At 41.0% G+C, this 26,507-nt stretch overlaps 3 protein-coding genes and 1 pseudogene across 14 annotated transcripts in view; 2 read left to right on the top strand and 2 right to left on the bottom strand.

The window, feature by feature from the left end:
• The window catches only part of TOM1L1 (target of myb1 like 1 membrane trafficking protein), a 134,160-nt gene extending 115,625 nt beyond the window's left edge, over positions 1-18,535 (top strand). For 6 of the 7 annotated variants that reach the window (XM_009190291.3, XM_009190297.4, XM_009190296.3 and 3 more), the window contains 5 exons: positions 3,361-3,412; positions 5,733-5,838; positions 6,260-6,341; positions 17,162-17,223; positions 17,817-18,535. In XM_009190291.3, coding sequence (XP_009188555.1) covers positions 3,361-3,412; positions 5,733-5,838; positions 6,260-6,341; positions 17,162-17,222 — 301 coding nt within the window. In that variant the 3' untranslated portion in view covers position 17,223; positions 17,817-18,535. The remainder of the gene's footprint in view (positions 1-3,360; positions 3,413-5,732; positions 5,839-6,259; positions 6,342-17,161; positions 17,224-17,816) is intronic. The other variant, XR_004179426.1, reaches the window with a different exon arrangement.
• LOC108582644 lies at positions 9,615-11,235 on the bottom strand (annotated as a pseudogene).
• LOC101024760 (cytochrome c oxidase assembly protein COX11, mitochondrial) lies at positions 10,379-25,353 on the bottom strand. 3 transcript variants are annotated; one of them, XM_009190288.3, is made up of 5 exons: positions 24,853-25,353; positions 21,261-21,416; positions 19,865-19,990; positions 12,269-12,363; positions 10,379-12,153 (listed from the first exon to the last, which is right to left on the bottom strand). In XM_009190288.3, exons 1-5 carry the CDS (start codon positions 25,234-25,236, stop codon positions 12,057-12,059), a joined length of 858 nt encoding a protein of 285 aa, XP_009188552.2. In that variant the 5' UTR covers positions 25,237-25,353; the 3' UTR covers positions 10,379-12,056. The 3 variants fall into 3 exon arrangements, with proteins under 3 accessions (XP_009188552.2, XP_009188553.2, XP_003912824.2); XM_009190289.4 differs by having other exon boundaries at positions 12,003-12,153; positions 12,261-12,363; XM_003912775.4 differs by lacking the exons at positions 10,379-12,153; positions 12,269-12,363 and adding an exon at positions 18,517-19,485.
• The window catches only part of STXBP4 (syntaxin binding protein 4), a 194,643-nt gene continuing 193,412 nt past the window's right edge, over positions 25,277-26,507 (top strand). For 3 of the 4 annotated variants that reach the window (XM_021929068.2, XM_021929067.2, XM_021929065.2), the window contains exon 1: positions 25,277-25,385. The gene's annotated coding sequence lies outside the window, so the exon portion shown is untranslated. The remainder of the gene's footprint in view (positions 25,386-26,507) is intronic. The other variant, XM_021929066.2, reaches the window with a different exon arrangement.

Here is a 26,507-nt window from a genome sequence, read left to right as displayed (position 1 = left end):
GTACCAATATTTCATAACATACTTTGTTGGCTATGGAAAGACAGTTACTATGACAAAATTTATGTAACTCTTCTAGGGGCAAGTGGCAATATCTATTAAAATTATAAATGCATTTATTTCTTTCAATCTGTAATCTTATGTGTATAAATTTTTACCACACTTACACAGAGTTAGGCGTTTACGAGATTATTCTTTACAATGTTTTGGGCAATAGCAAGTAATTGGAAACAACTCAAGTATCCATCAGTTGGGGACTGTTAAACATCTGTACAACATATTACTATATAGCTGGGGGATAAAATAATCACCAATATATTTATTGCTAAGTAGGAAAGAAAAGGTGCTAAGTAGTGTGTGTGTAATATATTGCATTTGTGTAAGAAAGTTGTAAATAAGAATATATATTAATATTTGCCTCTATTCACATAAAGAAACAAGGATGATACAGGAAGGAAAATAATGAAAAAGAGTGAAAGAGTGGTTATGTAAGTTCCAGAAGAGGCAGGATAGAATAAATAGCAGTTGAATTTGCCTTATGCCAATGTCAATAGCTTTTTTCCTTTTAAGTGTATATATTTTAGATAATAGGCAATACATTTTCATTATTCAGATACCAAAACAATATAAAAAGTTGTATAAGACAATTCTTGTTCTCATTCCCTCTTCATCCTCCCTCTTTCCCTTTCCCTAGTGTCACGCTCTACTCCCACCCAGATAATTACTTTGTTAGGTTCTAATTTGTCCTTCCATAGTGTCTGTAGGCAAATATGAATATGAATTTCTCCATTACTCAATAAAATGCAGCATACTATCACTCTGTTCTGAACTTTGCTTTTGTTTTTCACTTAACATATTTTGGCAGTGCGTTTATAACAGTGGATTTAGATTTTTAAAAAAGTTGCCTAGTGTTTTGTTTAAATACTTGTGTACCCAATCACTGAATTACTTTTCTATATTTAAAAGGGGGAGGGGCAGAGGGAGGAAAATGAAAAAGAAGAATCAAACTGGGAAGAAAAAAGAGCAAAATATAAGGGAAGAAGAGAAGAAAGGATTCATGTGTTGGGAAACGATAAATGTCAATGGCTCTCTCATGAAGATACTGAGTTAGGTCAGTTTCTTTGGTTGGCTACCTCTTGTCTTGGCTACATACAATACAAGTAAATGGTGACATGTAGGCAGATTGAAGTTGCTTGGTAAATAATGTGGTTTAAAGTAGGTGATTCTGTTTGAGTTGTCTTGCTAATCTTGTTGGGTAATGTGAGAAAGAATAATACAGATAAAAGCCCATTAACAACAAGTATCTATAAAATTCATTAAGAGTCAAATTTCAGCTAATAGCTGCCTGTTTTATTCTGTAGCCTACTGGATCTAATAATTCAGTGTGCATAAAAATCCCTTGGGTGACTGTCAAAAAGTTGCTGGTCCCCAGAAACTCTGATTCTGAGAATTAGGACATGACATAGCTTTTGGGGGGCCACCATTTAACCCACTAATGGAACTTCTTGAATGTGGTTTGTGGCTTTATGTCTTTCATCAAACTTGTGATGTTTTTAGTCTTTTTTTCAGAACTGCAATCTTTCTGCTCTTCTGCTGGAACCCTGATGACACAAATTTTAGACCTGTGCCATTGTCTCATAGGTGTTTGGGGTCCTGTTTGTCTGTTTTACTCTTTGCTTCTCTCTGTTTAGATTGGATACTTTGTGATTTATGTTCAAGTTCACCGACTGTTTCCTCTGTCATTTCCATTTTGCTATTGAGCTCATTCTGTAAGTTTTTTTTTTTTTTAATTCAGTTATTGGGGTTTTTAGTTCTGAAATTTCATTTTGGTTCTTTATATCTTGTGTTTTTGCTGTGACTTTATTTTTCCGTGTTTTTTTTTTTTTTTTAAAGATCGTTTGCAGTTCTTTGGAGCATGTGTACAATAGCTGCCTTAAATATCTCTGAGATAATTTCAACATCTGTGTCCTCTTGGCATCGATATCTGTTATTGTCTTCTCGTGCAAGCTGAAATTTTCATGGTTCTTCATATGCCTCATAATTTTGGATTCTATCTTGGGCATTTTTAATGTCTTATTAGGAGACTCTTGGTCTTAATTTAAATCATATCAAGAATATTGATATTTTGATTTTAGTATGTAAACAACCTGGTTAGATTCATACCACAATTTTACCCTTCTTCTGTGGGGGGTGGCTCCAATGTCAGCTACATTTTCAAAGCCTTTGCAGTGCCATTCAAATATGTCTCATGTATGTTCCATCCTGTGGTCAATCTAAGGTCCAGATGGCAGGTTGTTTGCTCACTTCTCACCATTTTTGGCATCGTGACTGCGGTGGGATCCGGGGGGTGAGCTCAGTATTTCATAAACAACTTCATGGGGTTGTTTTCCTGAGTCCTCCATCATCGTGATTTATCTGGTACTTTCTAGTTTCCTGGGACTCCCGTTTTTGTTTCTCCAGTCATAAAGCTGGAGCTTTAGTTAGCCTATGATACCACACATTTCTTTGACTATGCTTATGTCTGTGACTAAACGGCAGGAGAGAAAGGAAAAAAGCTGTGGGTATCACAGCTCCTATTGAAGAAGATTCTTCTTACTGTTTCAATTTCCTACAGGTCCCATTGCCTCTGCTGTCGCTACAGCCACTTTGGGGTTGCCTGTGGTTTGGGGTGTGAGAGAACAGAGAGAAGAGGACAAAAAAAGGGACAAGAGATTTCCACATTCTGAGTCTTAGGATTATTTTCCCTTTCCTGCTCCTTGAGAATGAGAAGGCTTCTCCTAGAGTTCTGTCTTTCTCATTGATGCCTAGAGTTCAGGCTGCATCGCATTTGGTCAGGAAATACAAAGGGACAGAAAACAGTAAATTCACCAACAGTTTAGTGATACTTGAATTCTGGTCTTCTTTCCCAATGAGGCTGCTCCTGTTATTCAGAGTCCTCAAAGAGTTGCTCTATGCATTCTGTCCACTTTTAAGTGACATTCAGTGGAGAGACAGGGTGCAGTACGTTTGCTCCGCTTTATCCTGGACTGGAACCCTCACAGCTTTCTTCTTAACCTGTGTTCTATACTACTTCTCATCCTTTAGGAAACGATGGGGTGGTAGCTACTCTGATGGAAAGACTAAAGGCTCTGTTCTTAGTGTTGTGTGCATACTCCACAGTCTCAGGGCTCCCACTGCCCATGGCATCAAAACCTGATGTGCACTGAAAAACCAATTGTTTTATAAATAGTTATTACAAAATGACACTTTATGCAGTCTGAAGGTACATTTTAGGTTTTGTTTTTAGACTAGGAAAATGATCTTACTTTTTGCATTTGTGTTCTCACTGTAGGGTAATCATTCTGTGTTATCACACTATCCTAGGTTTTCCCAAAGGATCAGCCAAAACCTCACCTCAAGCCACACATATGATAACGTAAGTAACAAGACTCTTTTCTAGCAGTGCGCCTAGTCAGCAGATTCTTGTGGCCAGAAAATAACTCACGGTCATTAATTCCCATGTTCTGCTCAGTATTGTGTTGATGCGCAGCCCCTGTTGGCAAGATGGTTAAGGATCAAAATTTTTTTGGAGTGTGTAATTGCTGTCTCCACTTCCTTTGCTTGTATTCTCTTTGACAGACTTCAGACACGCTCTTCTACCACTCTGTGGACATAACTCTTGTCAAGATCACTGGTGACTTCTGTATTATGAAATTTAGAACTGCAGTTCCATAGTCCCTCATTTTATCTAATTTATCAGCAACAAATGACAAAATCGATCACTTCCTCCTTCTTGCACACATGGCTTTCAGATATCAGTCACTTTGGTTCTTCTCCTGCCTCCCTTTCATTTCTTCTCCATCTCTTTTGCTGGCTCTTCCTCCTCTACTGACCTTTCATTGCTGGAGACCCCAGGGATCAGGCTTCAGACTTCTCTATCTACATTAATTCCTCTGTGGTCTTTTGGTCTCATACCTTGAAATAACCATTCAATTTCTGACAACCTACAAGTTTGTATCTCTTGTAGCTCAGACCCCTTCTCTAAACTCAGAACTCATACATCCACTTTCCACTTAATGTCTTCTCTTGATTTCTTCCCAGTCTCCACTCTCGACCTGCCCTTCCTGCAGGCTTCCCACCTCAGTCAATGGCCACTCTACTCTTTGATGCATGGGTCAAAAACCTTGGGTAATAGTGTTTGACATCCACCTTTTTACTTTTACTTTTGCCTTTTACTTTTAAAGTATATCAATTATCCAGCCACTTCTTACCACCTCCACTTCTGCATCTTAGTCCAAGCCACCATCAGGTGGACATTGCAGTGGCCTCTAAGGGAAGCCCTGTTTCAACCTTTGCCTCCCTTCGCATCCCTCCTGCCCACCTCATAATCTATTCTCAAAACAAAAACTGGGGCATTCTTTTTCAAAAAGTAAAGTCATATTATGTCACTCATTTGCTCAAAACCCACCTATGAGTTTCTTCCTCACTCCATTTTACTCAGTAAATGCCTGAAATGCTGATCTGACCACACCTGTCACCTCTCCAGCCTCACCTCCTGCCCCTCTCTACTTTGGCTCACTCTGTTCCAACCACACTGGCTGTCCCCACTTCAGAGACTGTGAACTTGTGTCCTCTTCAGTAACCCCAAGACTCACTTTAGTCAGGCTCTGCTTAAATGCCCCCAAGGATGAGCCATTTCCTGACCATGACCTATTAGAGCAGTATTCTACTTCAGTCTCTCTCCCACCCACTACTCTGCTTTTATATTAGAGCACATGCCATTGGATATCTGTTTACATTTGTTGATTGTCTGTGTCATCAGGGCAGGAACTTGGTCTGCTTTATTGCTTTATTAATAGTGCCTGGCAGCTGATAGGTACCCAGGATATATTTATGGAATGAATGAGGAAAATTCTGAGAAATTTCTAATAATGATTTTAATGTTTTATCAGTCCTGATTTTGTTGTGTCACTGAGTGCTTCTCTGTAGATTTAAGATTTTTTTTTTTCCTACTCAGGACTGAGATTTTATATTCAGAGTGAAATAACAGAAAATCTGGCCTGAGCCATTGAATCTGCTTCATTTTTAAAAGCAGTATGTTTTTGTTTTTGTTTTTTTCAGTTTCTATGGGAAATGGGGTGCATTAGGCATAAATCCAGACAAACATATAGTAAATTCTTGCCTTTGAGATAGAATCTCACTCAGTCACCTAGGCTAGAATATATAGCAAGATCATATGATCGTAACTCACTGCAGCTTCAAACCCCTAAGCTCAAGCGATCCTCCTGCCTTGGTCTCTGGGGTAGCTGGGACTACAAATGCGAGCCACCATGCCCAGCTTTTTTTTTTTTTTTTTTTTTTTTAGAGCTGGGGTCTTGCTGTTGCCTAGGCTGATCTTGAACTCCTGGGCTCAAGTAATCCTCCCGCCTCATCCTCCCAAATTGCTGAGATAGACAAAAAAAGGACAAGAGACAAAAAAAAGGACAAGAGATTTCCACATTCTGAGTGTTAGGATTATTTTCACTCAGAATGTGGAAATCTGGGCATGTAAGCCACCATGCCCAGCAGAAATGAAGTAAATCTCATAAGTGATGATTACCTAAAAATACTAAAGTAATAATTACAAACAACTTGTTCTTGTCCAGTTCAAAGTATATGGTTCTTGGAATAAGGTACTTGGAAGTGTAGGAGTCTAACTAATAAAAGAAAAGCTTAATGTAGAATGTTTATATGAACATGTGTTATGCTTTCTTCAGTTTCTGGAACATTCAAATTCAGTGTTTCTACAGCCGGTTAGTCTACAAACCACTGCAGCAGCACCATCAAACCAGAGTCTGCCACCTTTGCCCAGCAATCATCCAGGTACATGGGACCTTATTATTTGCATCAAATAAGGAAACTTACGAGAATATATGAGTCTGCCAGAGATTCGTTGGTAACTGAAAATAGGAGAAATTAGAGGTACTTCTTTGTATTTTTAAGCTAATGAAACAAATTCAGGGCAGATAGCATTATGACTGACTATAAGAGACTGTAAAAATGCTTGTGTTAAACTTGTGTTAAACTGACTATTGTGTTTTGACTGCTAAGGTAGTTGAGGTTTGGAAACCTTTCTGTTATATACAGATTTGTTGAACTTAGGAGTAGCATTGAAACACCAGTCTGTTTTGGTTGTGTTTATTAGGATCTAATATTTGAAGTATAAATTATAAAAAGAATATCAATTACATGTATTCCTCGAAAAGCACAATGTATGTTTACTGGTCTCTTTTTTTGCCTAAAGCGATGACAAAAAGTGATCTGCAGCCACCTAATTACTACGAGGTAATGGAGTTTGATCCCTTAGCTCCTGCTGTCACTACAGAGTAAGTCATTTACAAAATGATTAACTGATTTTTTTGTCTTGGTTCCCTTTGATAGCAGAGCTAACAGTCTTGGTTATACATTTAACTTTGTTTAGGTCTTGCCAGAAATTGATGGCCTTATTAAAAATGCCTTATGAGGTTTTATGGCAGCTGTTACTCTTAATGGTCTTATCGTTCCAGCCGTGTGACTAAAAAATAAAAATGCTGGGGTTGCACATTAAGAAGTAACTGGAACTAACAAGCTTAATGGACTCCTCGTAGATTCCTTGGCAGAAAGTCATGTTCTCTTTAGCTTGAGAAGGGTACTAGTCACTGGTGACGTAAGTTTATGCCACATTGATGGAATATTGTAGCTGCTCTTTAAGAACGATCCAAAAAAAATCTTATATTAGAACTTGTTTTTAGTCTTCCAAAGCATTAGTATAACAATTACCTTTTACTTAAAATCCTTAAAGCATTATTGTATGATTTCATATTGGGCAAGATATATAAATATTAGTGGAATGGTAAAGTCCTTAGAACTTTAATATACTTTGAGTGACTGAAGGTTACTCCCCAAATTGTTAAAAATTATTAAAGCACGTTTTTTGGAAATCATTGTTTGGAAACTAACAGCCTACAGGCTGCATCTTGCTTGCAGTTGGTTTTTTTTTTTTTTTTTTTTGACCTGTGCAGAATTTAAAATGTGCATTTTAAAAATTAATTGTTGGTTCAGGAAACTTTCAACCATGTTTTTCCTTGGCTCTCACACTGATATAACAATGAATGCAGACACTTGTGACCCCCAAATATGTGAGGATTTCTCTCCATCAGCAGGCAAGCAATGAATTCTACAGTGGACACCAGCTGGGTGTCCTCTGATTCAATTCCAACACCATCTACCTGGAGATAGTGTCAGACCCCACAGGTTGAGGGCTCAGTCTCCACCACCCTGACACCTACCTTCCCAGACACTAGTCACAAGTCTGGGCCTCCAAACTTAGGACTGACTGGCTTCAAGTTGGGTTCCCATGCCTTCCTCTTTGGGTTTAATTAGTTTGCTGGAGCAGCTCACAGAACTCAGGGAAATACTTACATTTACTTGTTTATTATAAAGGACATTGCAAAAGATGCAGATGAAGAGGCCATGGAGTTTCCGTGTCCTCCCTGGAGTCCCACCCTCCAGGTACTTCCACATGTTCAGCTATCCAGAAACTGACTCGACCCACCCCAACCCCAACCCAGTCCTCTAGGGTTTTTAATGGAAGCTTCTTGATGTCAGCAGTTCGTTTCCCCAGGGTATAGGGCAGGACCCTCTCTAGGGAGGCTCTTATGACCCACAGTCAAAAAGGTGGGCAATTAGAGTGGTGCCTTGGGGCAGGTGAAAGGAGGACTAGAGAAGGTCAGAGCAATTCTGCTTCCAGAGGCTGGCTCCTAAGGCCTGACACACCCAACATTATAACAAAAGACTGTAACAAGGGCTATGGGAGTTGTAAGCCAGAAACCTTAGACAAAAACAGTATGTATCATAAGACCACAGTTGCCAACAGCTGAAAACTTGGATATTTGAAAATAAAAAATCTGGACCTCTTGATCATGTAGATACTCTGGCAACACCAAGCCTGAATTTTTACATGCCAGCTATGGGCTGGGGCTGAGTAGTAGCTATCTCCTTTACACAGGCAGGCTCTGCAGCCCTCAGGCCCTGTTACCCACCAGAAAATCCAGGGTTCATTCACCTGGATAGTAACAGATGACTCTTCCCAAGAACACAGGTTTTGATCAATAGCCATTTTATTACTTAGCACAAGTAAATTCTTTAGGGGCCAGGGTCAGAGGGCATTCTTTTGTAACTTCTTCATGTTGATCCAGGGACACTGTATCCAGAGATGTTAGAGGAGTGAAAATCTCTAGGCACTAAAACTAAATATGTTTTAGGGTCTCCCAGGATAGGTCACAAAGGCACCTACAGTTGAAATTTTTCTAATCTAGAAGATACAAATTTTATGAAGAGGTTAAAGATGCAGGGACCAAACAACAGTAGTAAGAGCAACAAAATTAGTGGCCCCGTTAGGGGAAGAAACCAAGTAACACTTGGTATTGCTAATTTGAGAGTTTCTCAAATAGAGTTAGAAGCATGGCTATTAGGCCGGGTGTGGTAGCTCACCCCTGTAATCCCAGTGTAGCAGGATCGAGCTGTAGACAAAACTCCTCAGACACCTAGTTAAAGAAGGAAGGGGTTTATTCGGCCGAGGGCATCGGCAAGACTCCCATCTCAAGAGCCGAGCTCCCGGAGTGAGCAATTCCTGTCCCTTTTAAGGGCTCACAATTCTAAGGGAGTGCGTGTGAGAGGGTCGTGATCAACTGAGCAAGCAGGGGGTACATGACTGAGGGCTGCGTGCACCGGTAATAAGATCAGAACAAAACAGGATAGGGATTTTCACAGTGCTTTTCTATACAATGTCTGTAGTGTATAGATCACATAACCAATTGTCAGAGGTCAATCTTTAACTACCAGGCCCACGGTGCAGCGCCAGGCTGTCTGCCTGTGGATTTCACTTCTGCCTTTTAGTTTTTACTGCTTCTTTCTTTGGAGGCAGAAATTGGGCATAAGAAGATATGAGGGGTGGTCTTCTCCCTTATCAGCACTTTGGGAGGCCAAGGCGGGCGGATCACCCTGAATTCGAGATCAGCCTGGGCAACATGGTGAAACCCCATCTCTACTAAAAATACAAAAATTAGCCAGGTGTGGTGGTGAGCGCTCATAGTCCCAGCTACTCAGGAGGGTGAGGCAGAAAAATTGCTTGAACCCGGGAGGTGGAGGTTGCAGTAAGCCCAGATTATGCACCACTGCACTCCAACCTGGACAACAGAGTGAGACTCTGGAAAAAAAAAATATATATATATATATATATATATATACACATGGCTATTGATTAAAAGTGTGGAGCCGAGAGGCTTGGGCATGGACTTTCCTAATGTTAACTTCCTGTTTCCCCTGAGGTATTTATTCAGGTACAGCAAGAGGAATTAATAACTGCACAGTCTCCTCCCTGTTACTGCTAAGAGGCAGTCTAATGCTATACAGTTATCTAGTACCACATTAGCCAAGGAGTCTTATGAGGTCCCAAGTTTGGAACTTCCCCAGGAACTACGCCTAGCATGGCAGTGCCATGGACTCAGAACACCTCTATCCTGTCCTGATTTAGAGAAATTGTGGCTCCAAACTTAGAAGTCCAAAAGGAGAATGGGACATTTGGGGAACAGAAGAATGAGTCAAAGTTTTAGATACCATTTCATGGACCGGAGGCTCCAAGAATCTTTTATTTCCTTTATGAGACACATCCCTTATATACATTCCCTCCTGGATAGGGTCCACTTTTAGTGATCAACACAGAAAACATGGCTACAGTGTTGATCAAAAACTTAGCTGGTGGCCGGGTACAGTGGCTCATGCCTGTAATGCCAACACTTCAGGAGGCCAAGGTTGGAGGATCATTTGAGCCCAGGAGTTCAAGACCAGCCCTGACAGCATAACGAGACCTTGTCTCTACAAACAAACAAAAAGAATTAGCCCGGTGTGCCTTAGTCCCAGCTACTTGAGAGGCTAAGGTAGGAGGACTGCTTGAGCCTAGTTGGAGGCTGCAGTATGCCATGATCATGGTGCTCCACTCCAGCCTGGGTAACAGACTCTGTCTCAAAAAAATAAAAAAAATTTAAAAACCCAACTGGCTGCCCCCCTTATTCTGTGTAACCTGGAGGGGAGATGTGGATCTTGCTTTGAGGAGCCAGGCAGGGAGCCCCATGGCCCCATCCATCAGTTTCTTGTCCAGTTACAGGGAACTGGTACCTCAGGCTTGTCCTCTTTCTTCCCTCTCTGGGGATGATTTGGACATTCCCTTTCCCAGCATCCTTTCTGCTTCCAGTAAGCACATTGTTTGGGCCTCAGTGTAGGCAGGCCCTGATTTCCATGGCAGGGGCCCTGGTCACTCACTCATGCCATCTTCTTCCTGGTTTTCCTGAAGTAGTCTGTAGGGCTGCTGCATCTTCTTGTCCTCTTTTTCATCAGATGCCACATCTCTTTACTGTAGACCTTAAAGGAGATGTCTACCAGTTGGAAAGGGGGAGTGTGTGGACTTATTGCCAATTTTTAAGAGTTTTCTCTGAATATCTGGGGCTGAGAGATGAAGTGGGATTAAAGTACTACTCGGCTTTTGGGTCATCTGGGTCCCAAGGGGTGTAATTCTGGAGGCATTCTTATTATCAATTTAGGAATGCTGATGGATTTTCATTAGGGCCTTGTTCTGTTTCTCTGAGATTTCCCTAATTGACCGGGGGCTGGCTTGCTTCCCTCATACCTCTGAGAAGCATATTCCTATAATGATGAAGCCACTCTTGATTCTTGTCATCATTGGGGTCCCAGTTTGGGTTAGCTATTGGGACCAACACCTCAACAGGACAGGTCACCAGGTTATCAGCACACATATTGTCTGCCTCCTCCTCAGTTTTGGCCATGGTGGCAGATTTATCTTCTGCTGTGAGCAGGGTTGCTGTTAAGGTCTGCACACCTGGCCAGGTAGGGTTATGTGTGGAGAATATTCTCCATAAGCGAGTTATGAACTCTTGTGGGCTCACCCATAAGCCCTTACTATGGGATTTCCAGTTATACAAGTCAACAGTTTTAAAAAACATAGACCCAAGCAAAACCTCTTTCTCCAACAGGCACGCTCTGAGTGGGAACAGTCACCCTCCAGGGTTATATGCATTCCCACTATGAGTGGTGCTCCCTGGCAAAGAAGAGTACAGCGGGGGCAGGGGCCTGCTATTGCCATAGCAGGAGCCATTGCTGGCTCTGCAGAGTTTGGAGGGCCCGGCAAGTACATAACGGGCCCTTGCTTTCCCCTGGAGGTGCTGAGAGCACCATTCCCAAGGAAGAAGGTGGACTATGCCCCTGTATTGGTCAAGGTACCAGGCCCCGAGTAGAGTTAGAGGGCCTCACTTCTCTTGAAGAGGGAAATAAAGGGACTCTTCTTGTTCCCTTCCTTACAGGCCCCCACATGACTGGTGCTTCCTCTCCAGAGGCTTCTAGAATTGGCAATATAGTTCCCTTTGGCCAATTTACATATTCTGCATTTCATCTGCAGGGCAGGGTCTTGATAGAGGGCCATAAAACATTGCATATAGGGTATTTCTTCCCATTTACCGTATTTCTTGCAAAGTAAGTCCAATTGGAGAATTGTAGTAAGTGACCCACGTTCAGACCATCTCTTCTGATCTCCTAGGGAATACTGGGGCCAGGCTCTATTACAGTAATATGTCATTTGCTTTTTGGTCATGAGTTGATATGCAGTTTCCATTGCCAGAGGAGGCACCCCAACAAGCTCTCTTTCCAAGACCTAGTTCACCACATCCTAGGGTCTCTGCACAGAGTTTGAGGGGCTTCCAAACTCTGGAGATTAATGATAACACAAATCCCACAACTCAGCTTGAATACTTGTGGTCCTCTTTGCTTGCCACTATGCGAAGCCATCTGGAGTGGAGGTCCTGGGGAGCTGAGAGTGTAACAGTGATTTTCTTTCCCTGGATCATGTTCAGTCCGGGCAGCCTCCCAGGAGATCTCATGGAGACACTGAAGTAGTTCTGGATCCAGCTCAGGTGGTGGGGAGGTAGGTAAATCAATCAAGTGAGGTGTTTCCTCAGAGAAAGCACACACACTCTGTTCACATAACCTTTGTATCACTGCATTCTGGTTCCAGGGATCATGATCCCACCAAAACTGCCCCCTTTGAAAGTTGGTCTCCTCATCAAACCAATAGCAGTTCTTCTGTGACTGCTGCAAAACAAAGCCTGATATTTTAGGGGTTGCCACACACTAAGGGTAGAGGAATCCAGACTTCATATTCATTCAGGCCACAGACAAGGAAGAATATCGAGCCCTACCGTCATACCAGATAGGGATCAACTCCTGAAGACAAGCATCCTTGTCTTTATGTTGGGGATTCCCCTTGTTAAAACAATGGCGATGTCTCTCAGTCTCCCAGACCTGAAAGAAGGAAGTTCTTTTTCTCAACAGTCCTGGATCCCTTGACCTAGGTCCTAATCCTGACAACCCAGAATCCTAATGATCAAAACCCAGACCACTCTTTTAGTAGTTAATGGAGCTGCTGCTTCGAAGGAACACCGAGCAAAAGGTCTGGACTCTAGGCAGCCACTTCTACTCTCCCAGAGAGATCTTGTGGTGCTGGTTAGTGGACTACACTAGACACCAGTTCGGGGGTCCCAAGGCCTTTCTCTAGTCTCCCTCTTGGCAACCGAGATGAGTTGGCCCAGGCAGGCTTCCACAGCCCACTGCTTTGCCTGCCAGGAGCCTATATGGGAAGTCAAGTCAGGGCCTGGGTCCCATCTGGGGTGCCGGACTTGTTACCCCTAAAAAAAACCTGAGATTCATTCATCTGGTGAGTAACAGACAACCTCCATGAGAACACAGGTTATTCTTTTTTTTTTTTTCTTGACAGGGTCTTGCTGTGTCACTCAAATTAGAATAAAGCGGCATGATCATGGCTTACTGCAGCCTTGACTTATGAGGCTGAAGTAGCCCTCCCTACTCAGCCTCCTGGGTAGCTGAGACTATTGGGGCACGCCACCATGCCTGGCTAATTTATTTTTTTGAGACAGAGTGTCACTCTATCAGGCTGGAGTACAGTGGGGTGATCTCGGCTCACCGCAACTTCCGCCTCCCAGGCTCAAGCAATTCTCATGCCTCAGCCTCCTGAGTAGCTGGGACCACAGACACGTACCACCACGCCTGGCTAATTTTTTGTATTTTTAGTAGAGACAGGGTTTTGCCATGTTGCCCAGGCTGGTCTCGAACTCTCAGTCTCAAGTTCATTTACCTTGAACTTGAGCCTGAGCCTCCCAAAAAGTGCTGGGATTATAGGTGTAAGCTATCATGCCCAGCCTTTTAATTTTTTCTTTTTTTTATAGAGAAGGGGGGTTTATGTAGACCAGGCTAGTTTTGAACTCCTGGGCTCAAGCAATCCTCCTGTCTCAGCCTTCCAAAATGCTGGGATTATAGGCATGAGCCACTATAACCAACCAAGAATGTAGGCTTTGAGCAACAGGAGTTTTATTACTTGTCACAAATAAACCACTGGGCATAGTCTCCAAAGCAGGAAAATGACAGGAGGGTTTTATGGGGTGATAGGGAAGAGGGTATGTTATTATATGGAGAGGGGTTGCAGTTGTACAGATGCAGTGAGTTATTTCAGCACACAGGTCACATGTTATGGTAATGAAGCAAGTACACTAGGATCCATCTGTAAATTTCTGAGGTCTGTCATGAGCTGGTTTAAACCAGCTAGCTGGCTGCATTCCACACAGGGTTTGGGGAAAAAAGGTGATTAATCAAGTTGATTGTATTCCTATAGTCCCTGAAGACCCTTCCTATCTGCTTACAGTCCCACCCAACCCTCTGCATCTCTTCTTTGGCTGACATGTGTAGACATTTGATATTATGGTCCCTGGTTTAATCCCTCAGTGTAATGGTTGACTTAATTTATGAGCAGATGTTAAGGGACTTAGGAGTCCACTATGTATTTTTTCCTAACTCAGGTTTGAGAAATTTCTCTAAGTCATTCTGCCTGATAGAGTAGATCTATCACTGATCATATTAGTGGTTTAAGAAACTAGCACTAAACTAGGTATGCTTTCTAGAAACTTGTTTTTTCTCCATCCAAATACGTAGTGGAAAATTTCTTGATTCTATTCAAATTAGGAGATTGCTCTATGTAGATATGGCAGTGTCACAGAGACTGGAGGTGGGAGAGACAGTAAAAAGCTGGAGAGGTGAAACTTTGGAACTCTTTATCCCTGTGATGGGTCTTTCTGGGGGTCAGAATGTCTCAGTTCTTTTGAAAGTCCCATGAAATTCAGGGACTTCTCTCCAAGGAAAAGCACAGAATCTTGCAGGAAATTACTGGGTTTTTTCACATCACTGGTTGTCCATGAACCCCAGGTTGACAATTTTTGCTCTACCAGGACAAACAGTATGTTTATGAAGATATACATGATTCATTTATTTCAATATTATGTGCCAGGGACTATGACTGGACTAATTTATAATTTTGAGCAAGAAACATGCTCCCTTATCCTCACAGAGATTAAATGTAGCATGGATACAGAAATTAGACAAATCACCAAATACAGGTTTACAATTTGTGTTAATGTTATGAAAGAATATGGCAACTTGAAAGTGTATAACAGAACTAATTTAAATGGGGGTTAGAGAAAGCTTCAGGTAGCATTAAAAGCTGAGGCCCGCAATTCTTAGTTAAAAGTTTGGAAATGAATATTGTAGGCTCAAGGAACAACCTGTACAAAGACCCAGAGGACAGAGTTCTGGCACATTCAAGGAAATGGAAATGCTAAAGCCAAGAGTAAAGAAAGTTAACAGGGAGCTCAGTACCAGATGAGGAAACTGTAATTTGGAAGCAAAAAGAAGTGAGTACAACTGTGAAGAACAGTGCTAGGGGCAGACAAGTAAGATGAGAACTGAAAACTAGATAATGGATTAGAGATCACTTGATGATTTTAGTAAAGCTACTTTGATGGACTGATGGATACAGAACCCAAATTTCAGTTGAAAAGCACATAAGAGATTAAGTAGAGACAGTAAGTGCAGATAACTTCTTAGAACTTAAATGAGAAGCAGTGATGAAAATGGGTTTTGGGCCGGGCACGGTGGCTCATGCCTATAATCCCAGCACGTTGGGAGGCCAAGGTGGGCAGATCGCCTGAGGTCAGGAGTTTGAGACCAGCCTGGCCAACATGGCAAAACCCTGTCTCTACTAAAAATACAAAAATTAGCCAGGCATGGTGGCGGGTGCCTGTAATTCCAGCTACTCAGGAGAAGGAGGTAGAATTGTTTGAACCCAGGAGGTAGAGGTTGCAGTGAGCTGAGATCACACTATTGCACTCTAGCGTGGGCAACAAGAGTGAACCTCGACCTCAAAAAAAAAAAAAAAAAAAAAGGCAGGGTGGGGGGAGTTTGGTAGCTAGAGGATACCAAGGCATTTACTACAAGTACAGATGGAATTAAAGACTGTACTTTGTATAAAATGGGAGATATGGAAGATGCTGGAGAATCTGTGAATGTCAAAGAATAGGATCTGGCATAGGAGAGGCTGAAGACTCAGGAAGGGGAGAATAACTGGGTGAAGTGCTTCAGAAGCCAGAAATAGATAGGATCACAGAAATAACGGACAATACAGATGAAGATAAACTTGAAGATTTAGTGATGGGAAAATGAGAAAGTTTCCATATCAAGACATTTAATGTATTAAGAATGAGGTTTCTACCAGAGAGGTCAGAGGTTTGAGGAGAGTGAAGAAGACTGAAATCGTTTTGAGGGAGATGAGACCAAACTTTTTAGGGAAAGATTAAAATTGTAGGACCATTCTGGGGCCTTATGAACTTGGTGATCATGGTTTCACAGTGCTGTGATTTTTGAGATTTTTCCTCAGCCATGTTTTGCTATACTGTATATATGAATGTTGTGCTTTCAGTTATAGATATTTTACAGACATATGTAAGATACATATAAAGAACTGAATGGGCCTGGCATGGTGGCTCATGCCTCTAATCCCAACATTTTGAGAGGCTGAAATAGGAGGATCACTTGAACCTGGGAGGTTGAAGCTGCAATAAGTCATGACTGCACCACTGCACTCCAGCATGAGTGATAGAGTGAAACCCTGTCTCAAAAAAAGAAAAAGAAAAAGAAAAACGAATGAAGGATGTCATTAAACAACATAAAAAATGTACAGAAATGACAGTGATGAGCTATAGGTGGCTGAGGAGTCTGGACTATAATCACATAGGTTAAATAAGCTGGAAGATTAATTTTTTTTTTTAAGGCAAGAGTCTTGCTCTGTAGCCCAGGCTGGAGTGCAGTGGCAGGATCTCAGCTCACTGCAGTCTCCGCTTCCTAGGCTCAAGTGATCCTCCCACCTCAGCTTCCTGAGTACCTGGGACAACAGGCCGGTACCACCACACCTGGCAATTTTTATATTTTTTTGTAGAGATGGTATTTTGCCATGTTGTTCAGACTGGTCTTGAAATACTGGACTCAAGCAATCCACCTACCTCAGCTTCCCAGAATGCTGGGATTATAGGTGTGAGCCACTACACTTGTCCTAATATTTTTAAAAAATGTTTGAAACCAGAAGAACTGAAGACTTTTTTAAGCAAAACATAAACTGTTCAAATTTGAGCCATATTTCTCATTTAAATCACAATAAAAAATTAATTGGTTCTATACAATACATACTTTTAAGAGGCATAGGAATTGCAACATTAAGGGCGGGTTTGGTGGCTCACACCTGTAATCCCAGCATTTTATGAGGCAGAGGCAGGCAGATCACCTGAGGTCAGGAGTTTGAGACCAGCCTGGCCAACATGGTGAAACCCTGTCTCTACTTAAAATACAAACAATTAGCTGGGCATGGTGGCATGTCCCTGTAATCCCAGCTACTTAGGAGGCTGAGGCAGGAGTATCACCTGAACCCAGGAAGCAGATGTTGCAGTGAGCCAAGAAAGCACCATTGTACTCCGGCCTGGACAAAAGAGTGAGACTCTGTCTCCAAAAAAAAAAAAAAGGAAGTGCAACATTAGAATTTAAGAAAACTAGAATATACACTTCAGGGCAGAAACTTATTTTTAACTCATATATAGCCGGAACTCCAAAAACAGCTCAATTTTTAATTACGGTGCTGGCAGTTAAAAACGAAAATAGCACTTTGAAATTGATATATAACCCTTTTGCTGTGATGGCTTTGTTTCAGAGCTATTTATGAAGAAATTGATGCTCACCAGCACAAAGGAACTGAAAATCATGGTGACTGAGGTAAAGACTTCAACTTATACAACTTAATTCCATATAATTTCAGTATAATTATCACTTTACATATTTAGTATTTATATTTTGTAAGAGCCATCTGAGTCTGTCACTTTGAAATATGAGTTCCCCTGAATCATTCCAATTGTGCTGAACCATTGTTCACTAATGAGATTCATTCTTTGTGATTTTCTCATCTGTAAATAAGACTTGGAAATATAGTAGTTTATGGTATAGAAATATTAATGCTAACAAAATAGATGAGCAATAGGAGTAGCACTGAAATCAGGCATTTGTCTTTTATGTGCAGTTAATACTTGTTAACCGGTACCAGCAGGCCCATTTACTGTTAGTACTCCAAATAGGTCTGAGTTTTTCCTATTTTCAGCACTACTAATCCCATGTATTTACTATTTAATGATCACCAATGAACTATTAAATTTATTTATTCCCCTTATACCCTCCCCTATGGAAGAAGCACATTCTTACCTTTCTTCTACTAGACTGTGGCTCTCCAGCCTCCCAGTAAAGACAAGAGAGTTATCAAGGAATGGGGAAAGAGGACAGGATGAATACTGGCTATTTTCTTCTCTTTATTTTAGAAGAAAGTGGATGATCAGCTCACTAGCCACATCAAAGGTGCCAACTCTCTAAAGGGTAGACTGTGCAGCTTTGAAGCCTGGAAGACAATACCTGCCACCATGTCAAAGCCACGCTGGAACATTTCTGCTATGATGAAGATTAAATAGAAGAATAACAGTTCTAGGATAACACTGATTCCTGACAACAGCGTGAGATTTCAACAGAACTTCTTGGGAACAAATACTCACTTAAAACTTCAGCAGCAGAAAAATTACTTAGTCCTTAGGCCAACCAATTTAACTGCAGTGTCATATATTTCATAGGCCCTCCTACATTTAGAAATCGTCACACAGGTGTGATAAGAGTAGATTATTTTACTACAAAATAATTCTGAATAGATGAAAGCATAAAATGTGAGAAATTGAATGTATTATTCAGGAAGAATACTGAGTGCCTTCATTTAACTAAAGTTGAATGTAAAAGTCAATTTGCACTTCTTTATAATCCTCTGGTTTAGAACTATAAATTGTTAAAACCTTGATGATTGTCATTTAATTGTATTTCAGGTGTCCTGAACAGGTCACTGGACTCTACATTGGGCGGCCTTGAAATATGATTCTTTGTAATGCTAAATAGTCTTTTTTTTACTGCAACTTAACATTTCTATTTGGAACACAGAAAATGAAAATATTTAGAATAAGTTGTACATTTGATGACAAATAAATCACTATTAAAATAATTTAATATGTTTTTTTTTTAACAAAGGTTTTTTTCCAGAAGAACTTTTGATGTCAGTAAATCTTCACAATCCCACCTGTACATTTTAACATTCATGGGCTTGTAATGATGACACTTTGGCTAGTAGCCTAGATGTATTTTATTTCAATTTCATGATACTACAATTTCAAAGTAATCATCTATTCAGAACTCTGAATATAAAATAGCCCTAAATCTTAAAGCACAAATCAAATCTGAAATAAGAATTTAAATCTTTGGACAAGCTGTTAGGACTTAGTGACTCCTCTTCTACTTTGGGCTTTTAAAATACTGACTGTTCATAAGGAAAACAGCAACCAACTCTTTTAGATATAATAAACATGGTCAGAAGTTCTGGCCTATGACTTGAAATAAATAACCCAGATCATACATTTTTGAAAAACATTGTCAGATTCATTGCTGTAAGTATGAAGAGTTAATAATCTGGAAGGGAATTATAGAATTAAGATGAACCCATGCCTGCATATTTAAAAAACAAAATGGCTTATTTTAATACTATCAAACTCTTCAGTATGGTATTGAATAGTCAATCATATATTCTAGCTAGGTATGTGGGTTTCTTATGATAAAAGCTGAACTTGTTCTCTCAATTTTAAGTGAAATAAATTAGTTGAGAAAAATTATTTAAAATATAAGACTTCATATTATTGTACAGTATTTCTCCTTTGAGAAGATAGGATACATGATTTTCCCAAAAATCAACTTTGAAGGAAGACTTAGTTGCTGACTTCAATTATATCCTGGAACTGGCAACGTGTGCCCTTCCTTTGCTTCAAAAAAAGTGTAAGAAAGAGTGATAAGATCAACATTAATCATTCTTGGATCTTCAGCAAATTCAGGATCAATGTAGAAAAACACTGGCATGTCTACTTCCTCTTGGGGATTAAGCCTTTGTTCTTCAAAACAGAAGCACTGGAAATTATAGAAAGACTTTAATAACATTTCTATTCTCATATTGCATAACAAACTATACAGTTCTTTTAGCATTCTAGTACACTTCTTGATTTTAATAAGCATATGGTTAAATACACAGTTCTGTGATAAGAGCATCTTTTCATCTCAATGAATTCTGCTTTAAGGATCAAGAACAAATTCTAATCTTAAAAGCAGATATTCATTTGGTTTGGTTCTCAATATCTGCATAGCAGGTATAGATAGTGAAGAAAAACAGTTTGATATTTAGAAGAAATTAGTTTTCAGAAATCACAAGATCTACTAAAAACACTAAGTTTCATACTAAATAGTTTCATGTACCTTTATCATATTCTGTAAAGTTTACACTTTGTTTTACCTGTATTTTATTGAAATACTGTCCAGCTTCAAATGGAACAACATTGTATGTAGAAATTCCAATTACTGGTTTGTCAGTAGGATTCTTAGCTCTGTAAAACGCCAGTGCAGTCTCTCCTGGCACCACCTGTTTTGAAGAATATATATATATATAAAATCAATACTTTGAATCTCACAAAGTTCCTCTTTTCCCTGCTAAATTAGTCTCATTATTTTGCCTATTCATCAGACCATAATACCTAATCTAATGCAGGGTTCAGCAAAATAAATTGAGTATTACCCATAAACATATGACTTTAAAAACTTACTTGCATATGTCAATGAAGAACCAATGTTCTAATATCCACAATTAGTTATGAATTGTCCTCTTGTATATTTGAGGTCTTCAAGGAATAATCTGCAAATTACATTATTTAAAATGTGTCCAAGCCAATCATATAACAGCCCTAGCCCAACTTTTCTGTAACACTTATACCTGAATGTCATGATTGACTTTTTTTTTTTTTAAATACCAACATTAAACTTACCTTAAAACCAGAATAAGACTGACTGACTAGAACCTTTATTATGCCACAGAGTGTTAATACTTTGTTTGGAGAAAATAAGAAAATAGCAAGGCTTAAAAAATTTTTCCAAAGGATATTCTGTCACTTGTACCAATTCAGCCACTAATACCTTGTATACTACCATGTAATTGGATAAGATTCATAATCATAACCTATAAAACCTTTAATTATTAAGGGATTCAGTCATGTTTACTAAACTGGGCAAGCAATAATATTTATAAGGCTTTTCCAATATGGGTTGAAACTAACTCTGGCTAATCCTCAATTAATGAGATATTAGTTAAAATCTTTCTTACAGTTGGTTAAAATTTTAGGAAAGCTTTTAGGTATAGTCTCAGTCTCACTGGAGTATAACATAACTATTTACTACTTATTGATTACTTCAAAGGCCCTCAATTTTTTTTCTTTTAGAAGGACAGGGATACTTTTGATATAAACCAGTAAACTAATTATTGTCACCAATGCTTTTCCACATTTTTCCCATGTCTTCTATGCCTGAGGAAAAGTCAGGAAGCTATATAGCCTGACAGTTACTGCTATTCCCAACTGTTTCACTCATCTAAACTTAATTTCAAAATACTGACGGGTTCCATTACTATAAATTTTTTTATTCCCATAGACTACTTTTTGACAGTGCCTTACATCTAATGTAAACAGAACTTATACTTTAATTTTTAAGTTACATGACAGTAAAAGTCAGTTTGGAACAAGAAAAAATGTCATGTTTTATTAGAATCACATTGTTAAAAGTAGTTCTCTGACAGTTTAAGTGATGAAAGAAAGGAATTTACATTAATAAAGTAATCTTTTAATGGCTGGTTAGTCACTTACATATATTTCTGTTTGCTGAGGTCTAAAGTTCCACTGGAGACTTGCATGCACATCTGCATTAAAGCTAATTTTAAGGATTCGATCCTTAACAGGCACCATGTTTTCAATCTGGTCTGAGGCATGACCTGCAACTGCTGATCCTCCAAGTCCAGTAGTCTAGAAAAAGATACCAAATATGTTAAACAATACTTTTAGGTGTTGATGATCTATTTATTTGATGAAAGTTTAAAAACAATGTAGTATTAATAATCCATTTGGAGCCAAGTTTACATAATAATCCATTTGGAGCCAAGTTTACATATGGTTAACTGACCATTTCTGTAACTGTTAAGAGTCTGACCACTTTTGGGATGTCATGAGCCTGTATTCGTTACAGTCATTTCTCTTTTTCAGCAATCCCTTGGTTACCTGGCATGGTCAAAAATGAGTCTGGGAAAAGCAGAATCACTAGATAAGTGAACTATTATCACTGATAGAAGAACTCACAATTTCCAGCTTAGCCATTTGTAAAAAAAAACATTTCTCTTCATTGCTAGTGTTTCGTTAATAGAAATAAAATTTACCCATCACCTCATAATTTCACTGAAAATGTTAATTCAATTTTTCCATATTCCTGTCTGGTCCTTTTCCATATCACAGCTTTTATAATCCAAATTAGATTGTAGCTTCACTTTTATTAACATTCTGCTTTTCTAAGGCATCATATGTATTTTCCCATGTTGGTTAATGTTTTTGAATCTTTCTCTGTACTTCTCTGTATAGTAGAGCTTTTATATAAATCAGTAATCAGAGCACCTAATCCCTATGGCCACAGAAATAATCATAGGGCATCAAGAGTATTTGTGTCTGACACTTCTTTTATTCATGACAGTTATTTCCTTGACATCACTTTTATTAAAAAAAGCCCTTATCCAGCACTTTGGGAGGCCAAGGCGGGTGAATCATGAGGTCAGGAGATGGAGACCATCCTGGCTAACATAGTGAAACCCCGTCTCTACTAAAAATAGAAAAAAAAAATTGCCGGGCGTGGTGGCACACGCCTGTAGTCCTAGGTCTACTCGGGAGGCTGAGGCAGGAAAATTACTTGAACCCCGGAGGCGGAGGGTGCAGTTAGCCGAGATCGCGCCACTGCACTCCAGCCTGGAAGACAGAGTGAGACTCCATCTCAAAAGAAGAAGAAAAAAAAAAAGCCCTTACTTCCAAGGTCATCTTTCTTCGGATACTTGAGGTTGCCAGAATTCTGATTTCCAGATAATTAGCCTGTTACTATGCTAGGAAGAAAAAAACAAATTTGAGGCTAGGGGAAGACTCCCAGCAAGATACAGTGTTTTAGCATCCTCTGTTACACAAGTCAACTAACTTTATTCAACTGCCATACAACATAACTGAATTACATTATATCCCTAAAAGATGCATCAGAGGGCAAGCCTTTATCCTTGTTTATCCTTCTGCCTGAGTGCTATAATGTTTAAGATGTAACTCCTTTTCCTGAAGAATTTGTCACTTGAATAAAAATATTTTTAAGTATCCTCCCTCAACAGAGATTCCCTGATATAGTCTTTGAACATGGATTCTTCAAATTTCTAAGTTCAATGCCTAGAGAAAGTAAAATAGACAAAAAGACTAGAAAACTGCACTGAAAAGATGTCCTGATCGCTATTCTAGTTGTGCTACTAGCTCTAAGAACCTGATAGATTACAAATTACATTTGCCTTCCTGACCTATGATTGCATGTGGGCACATTTCACACACAATATTATCAATTATTTCAGTTTGGGGCAGAGTTTCTCAATCTTAGCACTATGGACATTTTGAGCTGAATAATTTTTTGTTGTTTGGGGGTGAGGCAGTGCTTTGTTGGTTATTTAGCAGCATTCCCAGCCTCTACCTATTAGATGCCAATAGCACCCTATACCCCCACCTCCATGCTGTGACAACCAAAAATGTCTTCACACATTGCTAAATGTTTCCTGAGGGACAGATTTCACTCTCCTCCAGACCCTTGGCAGTCTGAGAATGATCTAGATTTGCTGATTTGGATTCAGTTCTGCTTATGATTTAACCAACTGGTAGTTTTAGAATTCATGCCTGGGTTTGGTCTCTGATGAAAAGTAATTCACATTCTATACTCATCCTCAGAAATCAATTATTGCACATTCCCACATAAATGCTGGCATTAGGAGACTATGCCAGAAAAGAAAAGTCCTTTTGCCTTCTGCTGCTTCATCATCTAAAAGAAAGGTAAATTAATCTCCACAGCCTGGGCATGGTGGCTCACGCCTGTAATCCCAGCACTTTGGGAGGCCAAGGCAGGAGGGTCACTTGAGCCCAGGAATAGAGACCAGCCTGAGCAACACAGGGAGACCTCGTCTCTACAAATTTAAATAAATAAACGTGCCTCACGGACAGAGTGAACTCCAGCTAAGAATACCAGTCATGGTGTTAAAATAGCAATTCCCAAACTTTCCTGCACGTTGGAATCACCTAAAACATAATTGACAATTACTGATGCCTGGTTCCCACTCTGGCATTGTGATAAAAATAGGTAATGTGTGAGGATTTTTAGAAGCTCTCCAGGTGATTCCCAATGCAGCTGTACAATGAATTTTGGGAGCCACTATCTTAAACACCTACTGAACACAATGTGTAGCTCTCGCTTGTGGCCTGATTTTTAAACCGAAATTCCTGTCCCTACTCTAGGCTTCCTAACCTGAATCTCTGGGGTAGGGGATCCCTGGAACGTGTATTTAACGTTAAGCTCCACGGGTGATCCTAATGCCCAGCCAAAGCTGCAAATTATTAGCTAAGGACAAAAGCTAAATCTCTAAAATACGTGAAACTTGACTTTGCCAGTGGTTCTCAAAACTTGGCCTCAAAATCAATTGCAGGACTTACTAAAATACAGATTGCTGGTCCCACCCCCCCATGTTTCTGACTCGGTCCTGGAGTCGGGCCCTAGAATTTGCACTTTCAACAGGTTCCTGGGTGATGCTGATGCTGCTGGTCCTGGGCGCCACACTCCCAGAACCACTGCAATGTACTTAAGAGATTCCAGGTTAAGTACATTACAGTTATATATTAAAAGGGGCGGGAGAGAGAGCCTCAAAGGCCTAATTCATCCCTGTTTGTATGGAGGAACTGCTAATCCCAGTTTAAGCACAAGAAACACGATAAGCCCAATTTCCAGAGTTACCCTTAGCACATAAACCACATGTGGTTTGCAGACTGAATGTATGAATAATATACATTTTAAAAGCGTGTGTGCGCAGGAGAGTAAGGCAGACTGCTGGATACCCGATTAGAGGCTGCGGACCTTTTTTTTTTTGGACGAGGTGCAGTTCATAGATGAGGGAGTCTGCAGCACAGGATAAGCACAATCACTAAGAGGAACTGGGTGCTACTTGCAGTTCTGCCACCAATTTCTTTGGTGGCTTTGGGTGTTACGTGGCTGTTCTGAACCTCTCTCCTCTTAGGTAGATAATATCGGACACCTCTTCCACCTACGACCCGCAGGGCGAGGGCTTGTCCTGGGATTTGTCCTGCACCCCCACCTCTCGCATCTGCGCCACCCTGCGGGCAGCGCGGCCCCTACCTGACAATAGAGCCGATAAAGGGGTACGGCAGCGTAGGACGCCCCCAGCATGGCCACGGCGACAGCGGCCACGTAAGTGAGGGTCGTTTTGTTCCGCCGCCGCCATTCCTCCACATGCGCGCGCGTGAAAGGGTCGGAGCTCTTGGGCCGCCGCGGCGGCTGCAGTGCTGGATGCCGGGCTGGAAGGCTGCAGTGCTTCCATGTCCCAAGCCACCTCAGTCCTCTCTCGGCACCTCCTGTCCCACTCCACGCTGGCCTAAGAAACGGCTCTACCCTCTCTGCAGCCCTGGCTGGAGACCCAGGGTGGATCCAACGCCAGCCACAGAAAGCGACGCCCCTCCATCCCGGATGCCAGAGCCCTCCCATAACCCCCTGAACTAACATACACCAGCCTCTCAGGGACGAGGTCAAATCTCGCGAGGCCTGCTCCGTCTCGCGAGATCTGGGTTGAGCCTGCCGCTGCCTTGGCTACCAGGCTCCTCAGGTGGCAGCGCTTGCAGTAGGGCTACGGAGGCCGGGTTGCCAGATTACGGGTAAGTTTGCGTTTTGCTTTGTGACCGTTCCTCCCACTTCGCTTCCCGCCAGAGCGTCTCTTAACGTTTAGGAAAATGCGTTTAGCCCGTCCGCGTGCAAGCTTGCCATCACTTGGGGTTGTGTCTGTGATCTTTATTTAAACTCCACCAGCCTTTGTCTCCACCCGGCAGCCCCGGTGACGCTCTCCCGCGGTCTTTTCTCCCGGGGTCCCCTGGCCGCTGGCTCCTGTGCTTACTGCCCTGGACTTGGTTCGGGGATCACCTCTCTCAGGAAGCCTTGCTGCGTTAACCGCAGCCCTCATGGACACCCACGATGCCTGCATTTTCTCAGCCCGTGGGCAGTCGGCTTCCCCTGCTCTGATGCCTTTTTACAACTTGGCCAGTGGAAATCACCACACAGCTGGAGCAAGAGGGAGGCTGTCAAGCTGAAGTTTGTTCGGGAGAGAGTGACCAGGACAGGAGGGCCATTTAAGGAGAGACTGAAAGAAAAGAAGCCCTTGGGGGGATGTAATAGCTTTCTTCAGTTGTCCCACAGGACGAACTCGAGTGGGGCAGACAGCGTAGCGGATTTTACTGTATTAGAAGGAAGCATCTTTCTAGAAACGATAAAATAGCAGTTAAGAGCTCAGGTTCTGAGGTTAGGCAGTTCTAGAATTTTACCCGGGTCCTCACCATGGCCCTGTGCCCTTAGATCAGTTACTTGCCCTCTCTAAGACCTGGTGTCCTTACTTGTAAAATGGAAATCATAACAGTAAATGAGAATATTCATATAACGCGACTTTCATGATGACCGAGGCACAGTAAGAATTAAGTTAGAAGTTAGGCTGTATTTCTACTTGCTACCTGGCCATTTCTAATGGTCAGAGCAGGTATAATTATACCCCACTATGTGGATGAGGAACTTGGAGGCCTGAGAAAATTTTAAGTAGTCATTCGACATTTTATTTATTTATTGCCTCTCAACTGTGAGCCTGACACCAATCGACCTGCTGGCGCTATAGCACAGAACAAGGCGGAAGATCACTTCTGTGATGGAGTGTCCTTTCTACTGAGGAACTCAGAAAATAATCAAGTAACAGTTACCTAAATAAGGGAACTTCAGATGAACAATCAGTACAGTGA

The sequence above is a fragment of the Papio anubis genome, chromosome 17 (genome assembly GCF_008728515.1).
Source record: "Papio anubis isolate 15944 chromosome 17, Panubis1.0, whole genome shotgun sequence".
NCBI lineage: Eukaryota > Metazoa > Chordata > Mammalia > Primates > Cercopithecidae > Papio > Papio anubis.
Note: the sequence above shows the minus strand (reverse complement) of the source record. Positions and strands in the feature narration are given on the sequence as shown.

What these genes read in the sequence shown, in the direction of transcription:
- LOC101024760 (XM_009190288.3), bottom strand. Translation starts at nt 25,236, where the DNA reads ATGTTAGTTCAGGGGGTTATGGGAGGGCTCTGGCATCCGGGATGGAGG. An exon ending in TTTATCGGCTCTATTGTCAG is followed by an intron (nt 21,417 to 24,852) that starts GTAGGGGCCGCG and finishes ATCTTTTTCTAG; the next exon opens with ACTACTGGACTTGGAGGATC. An exon ending in CAGGAGTTGATCCCTATCTG is followed by an intron (nt 12,154 to 12,268) that starts GTATGACGGTAG and finishes TTTGTTTTGCAG; the next exon opens with CAGTCACAGAAGAACTGCTA.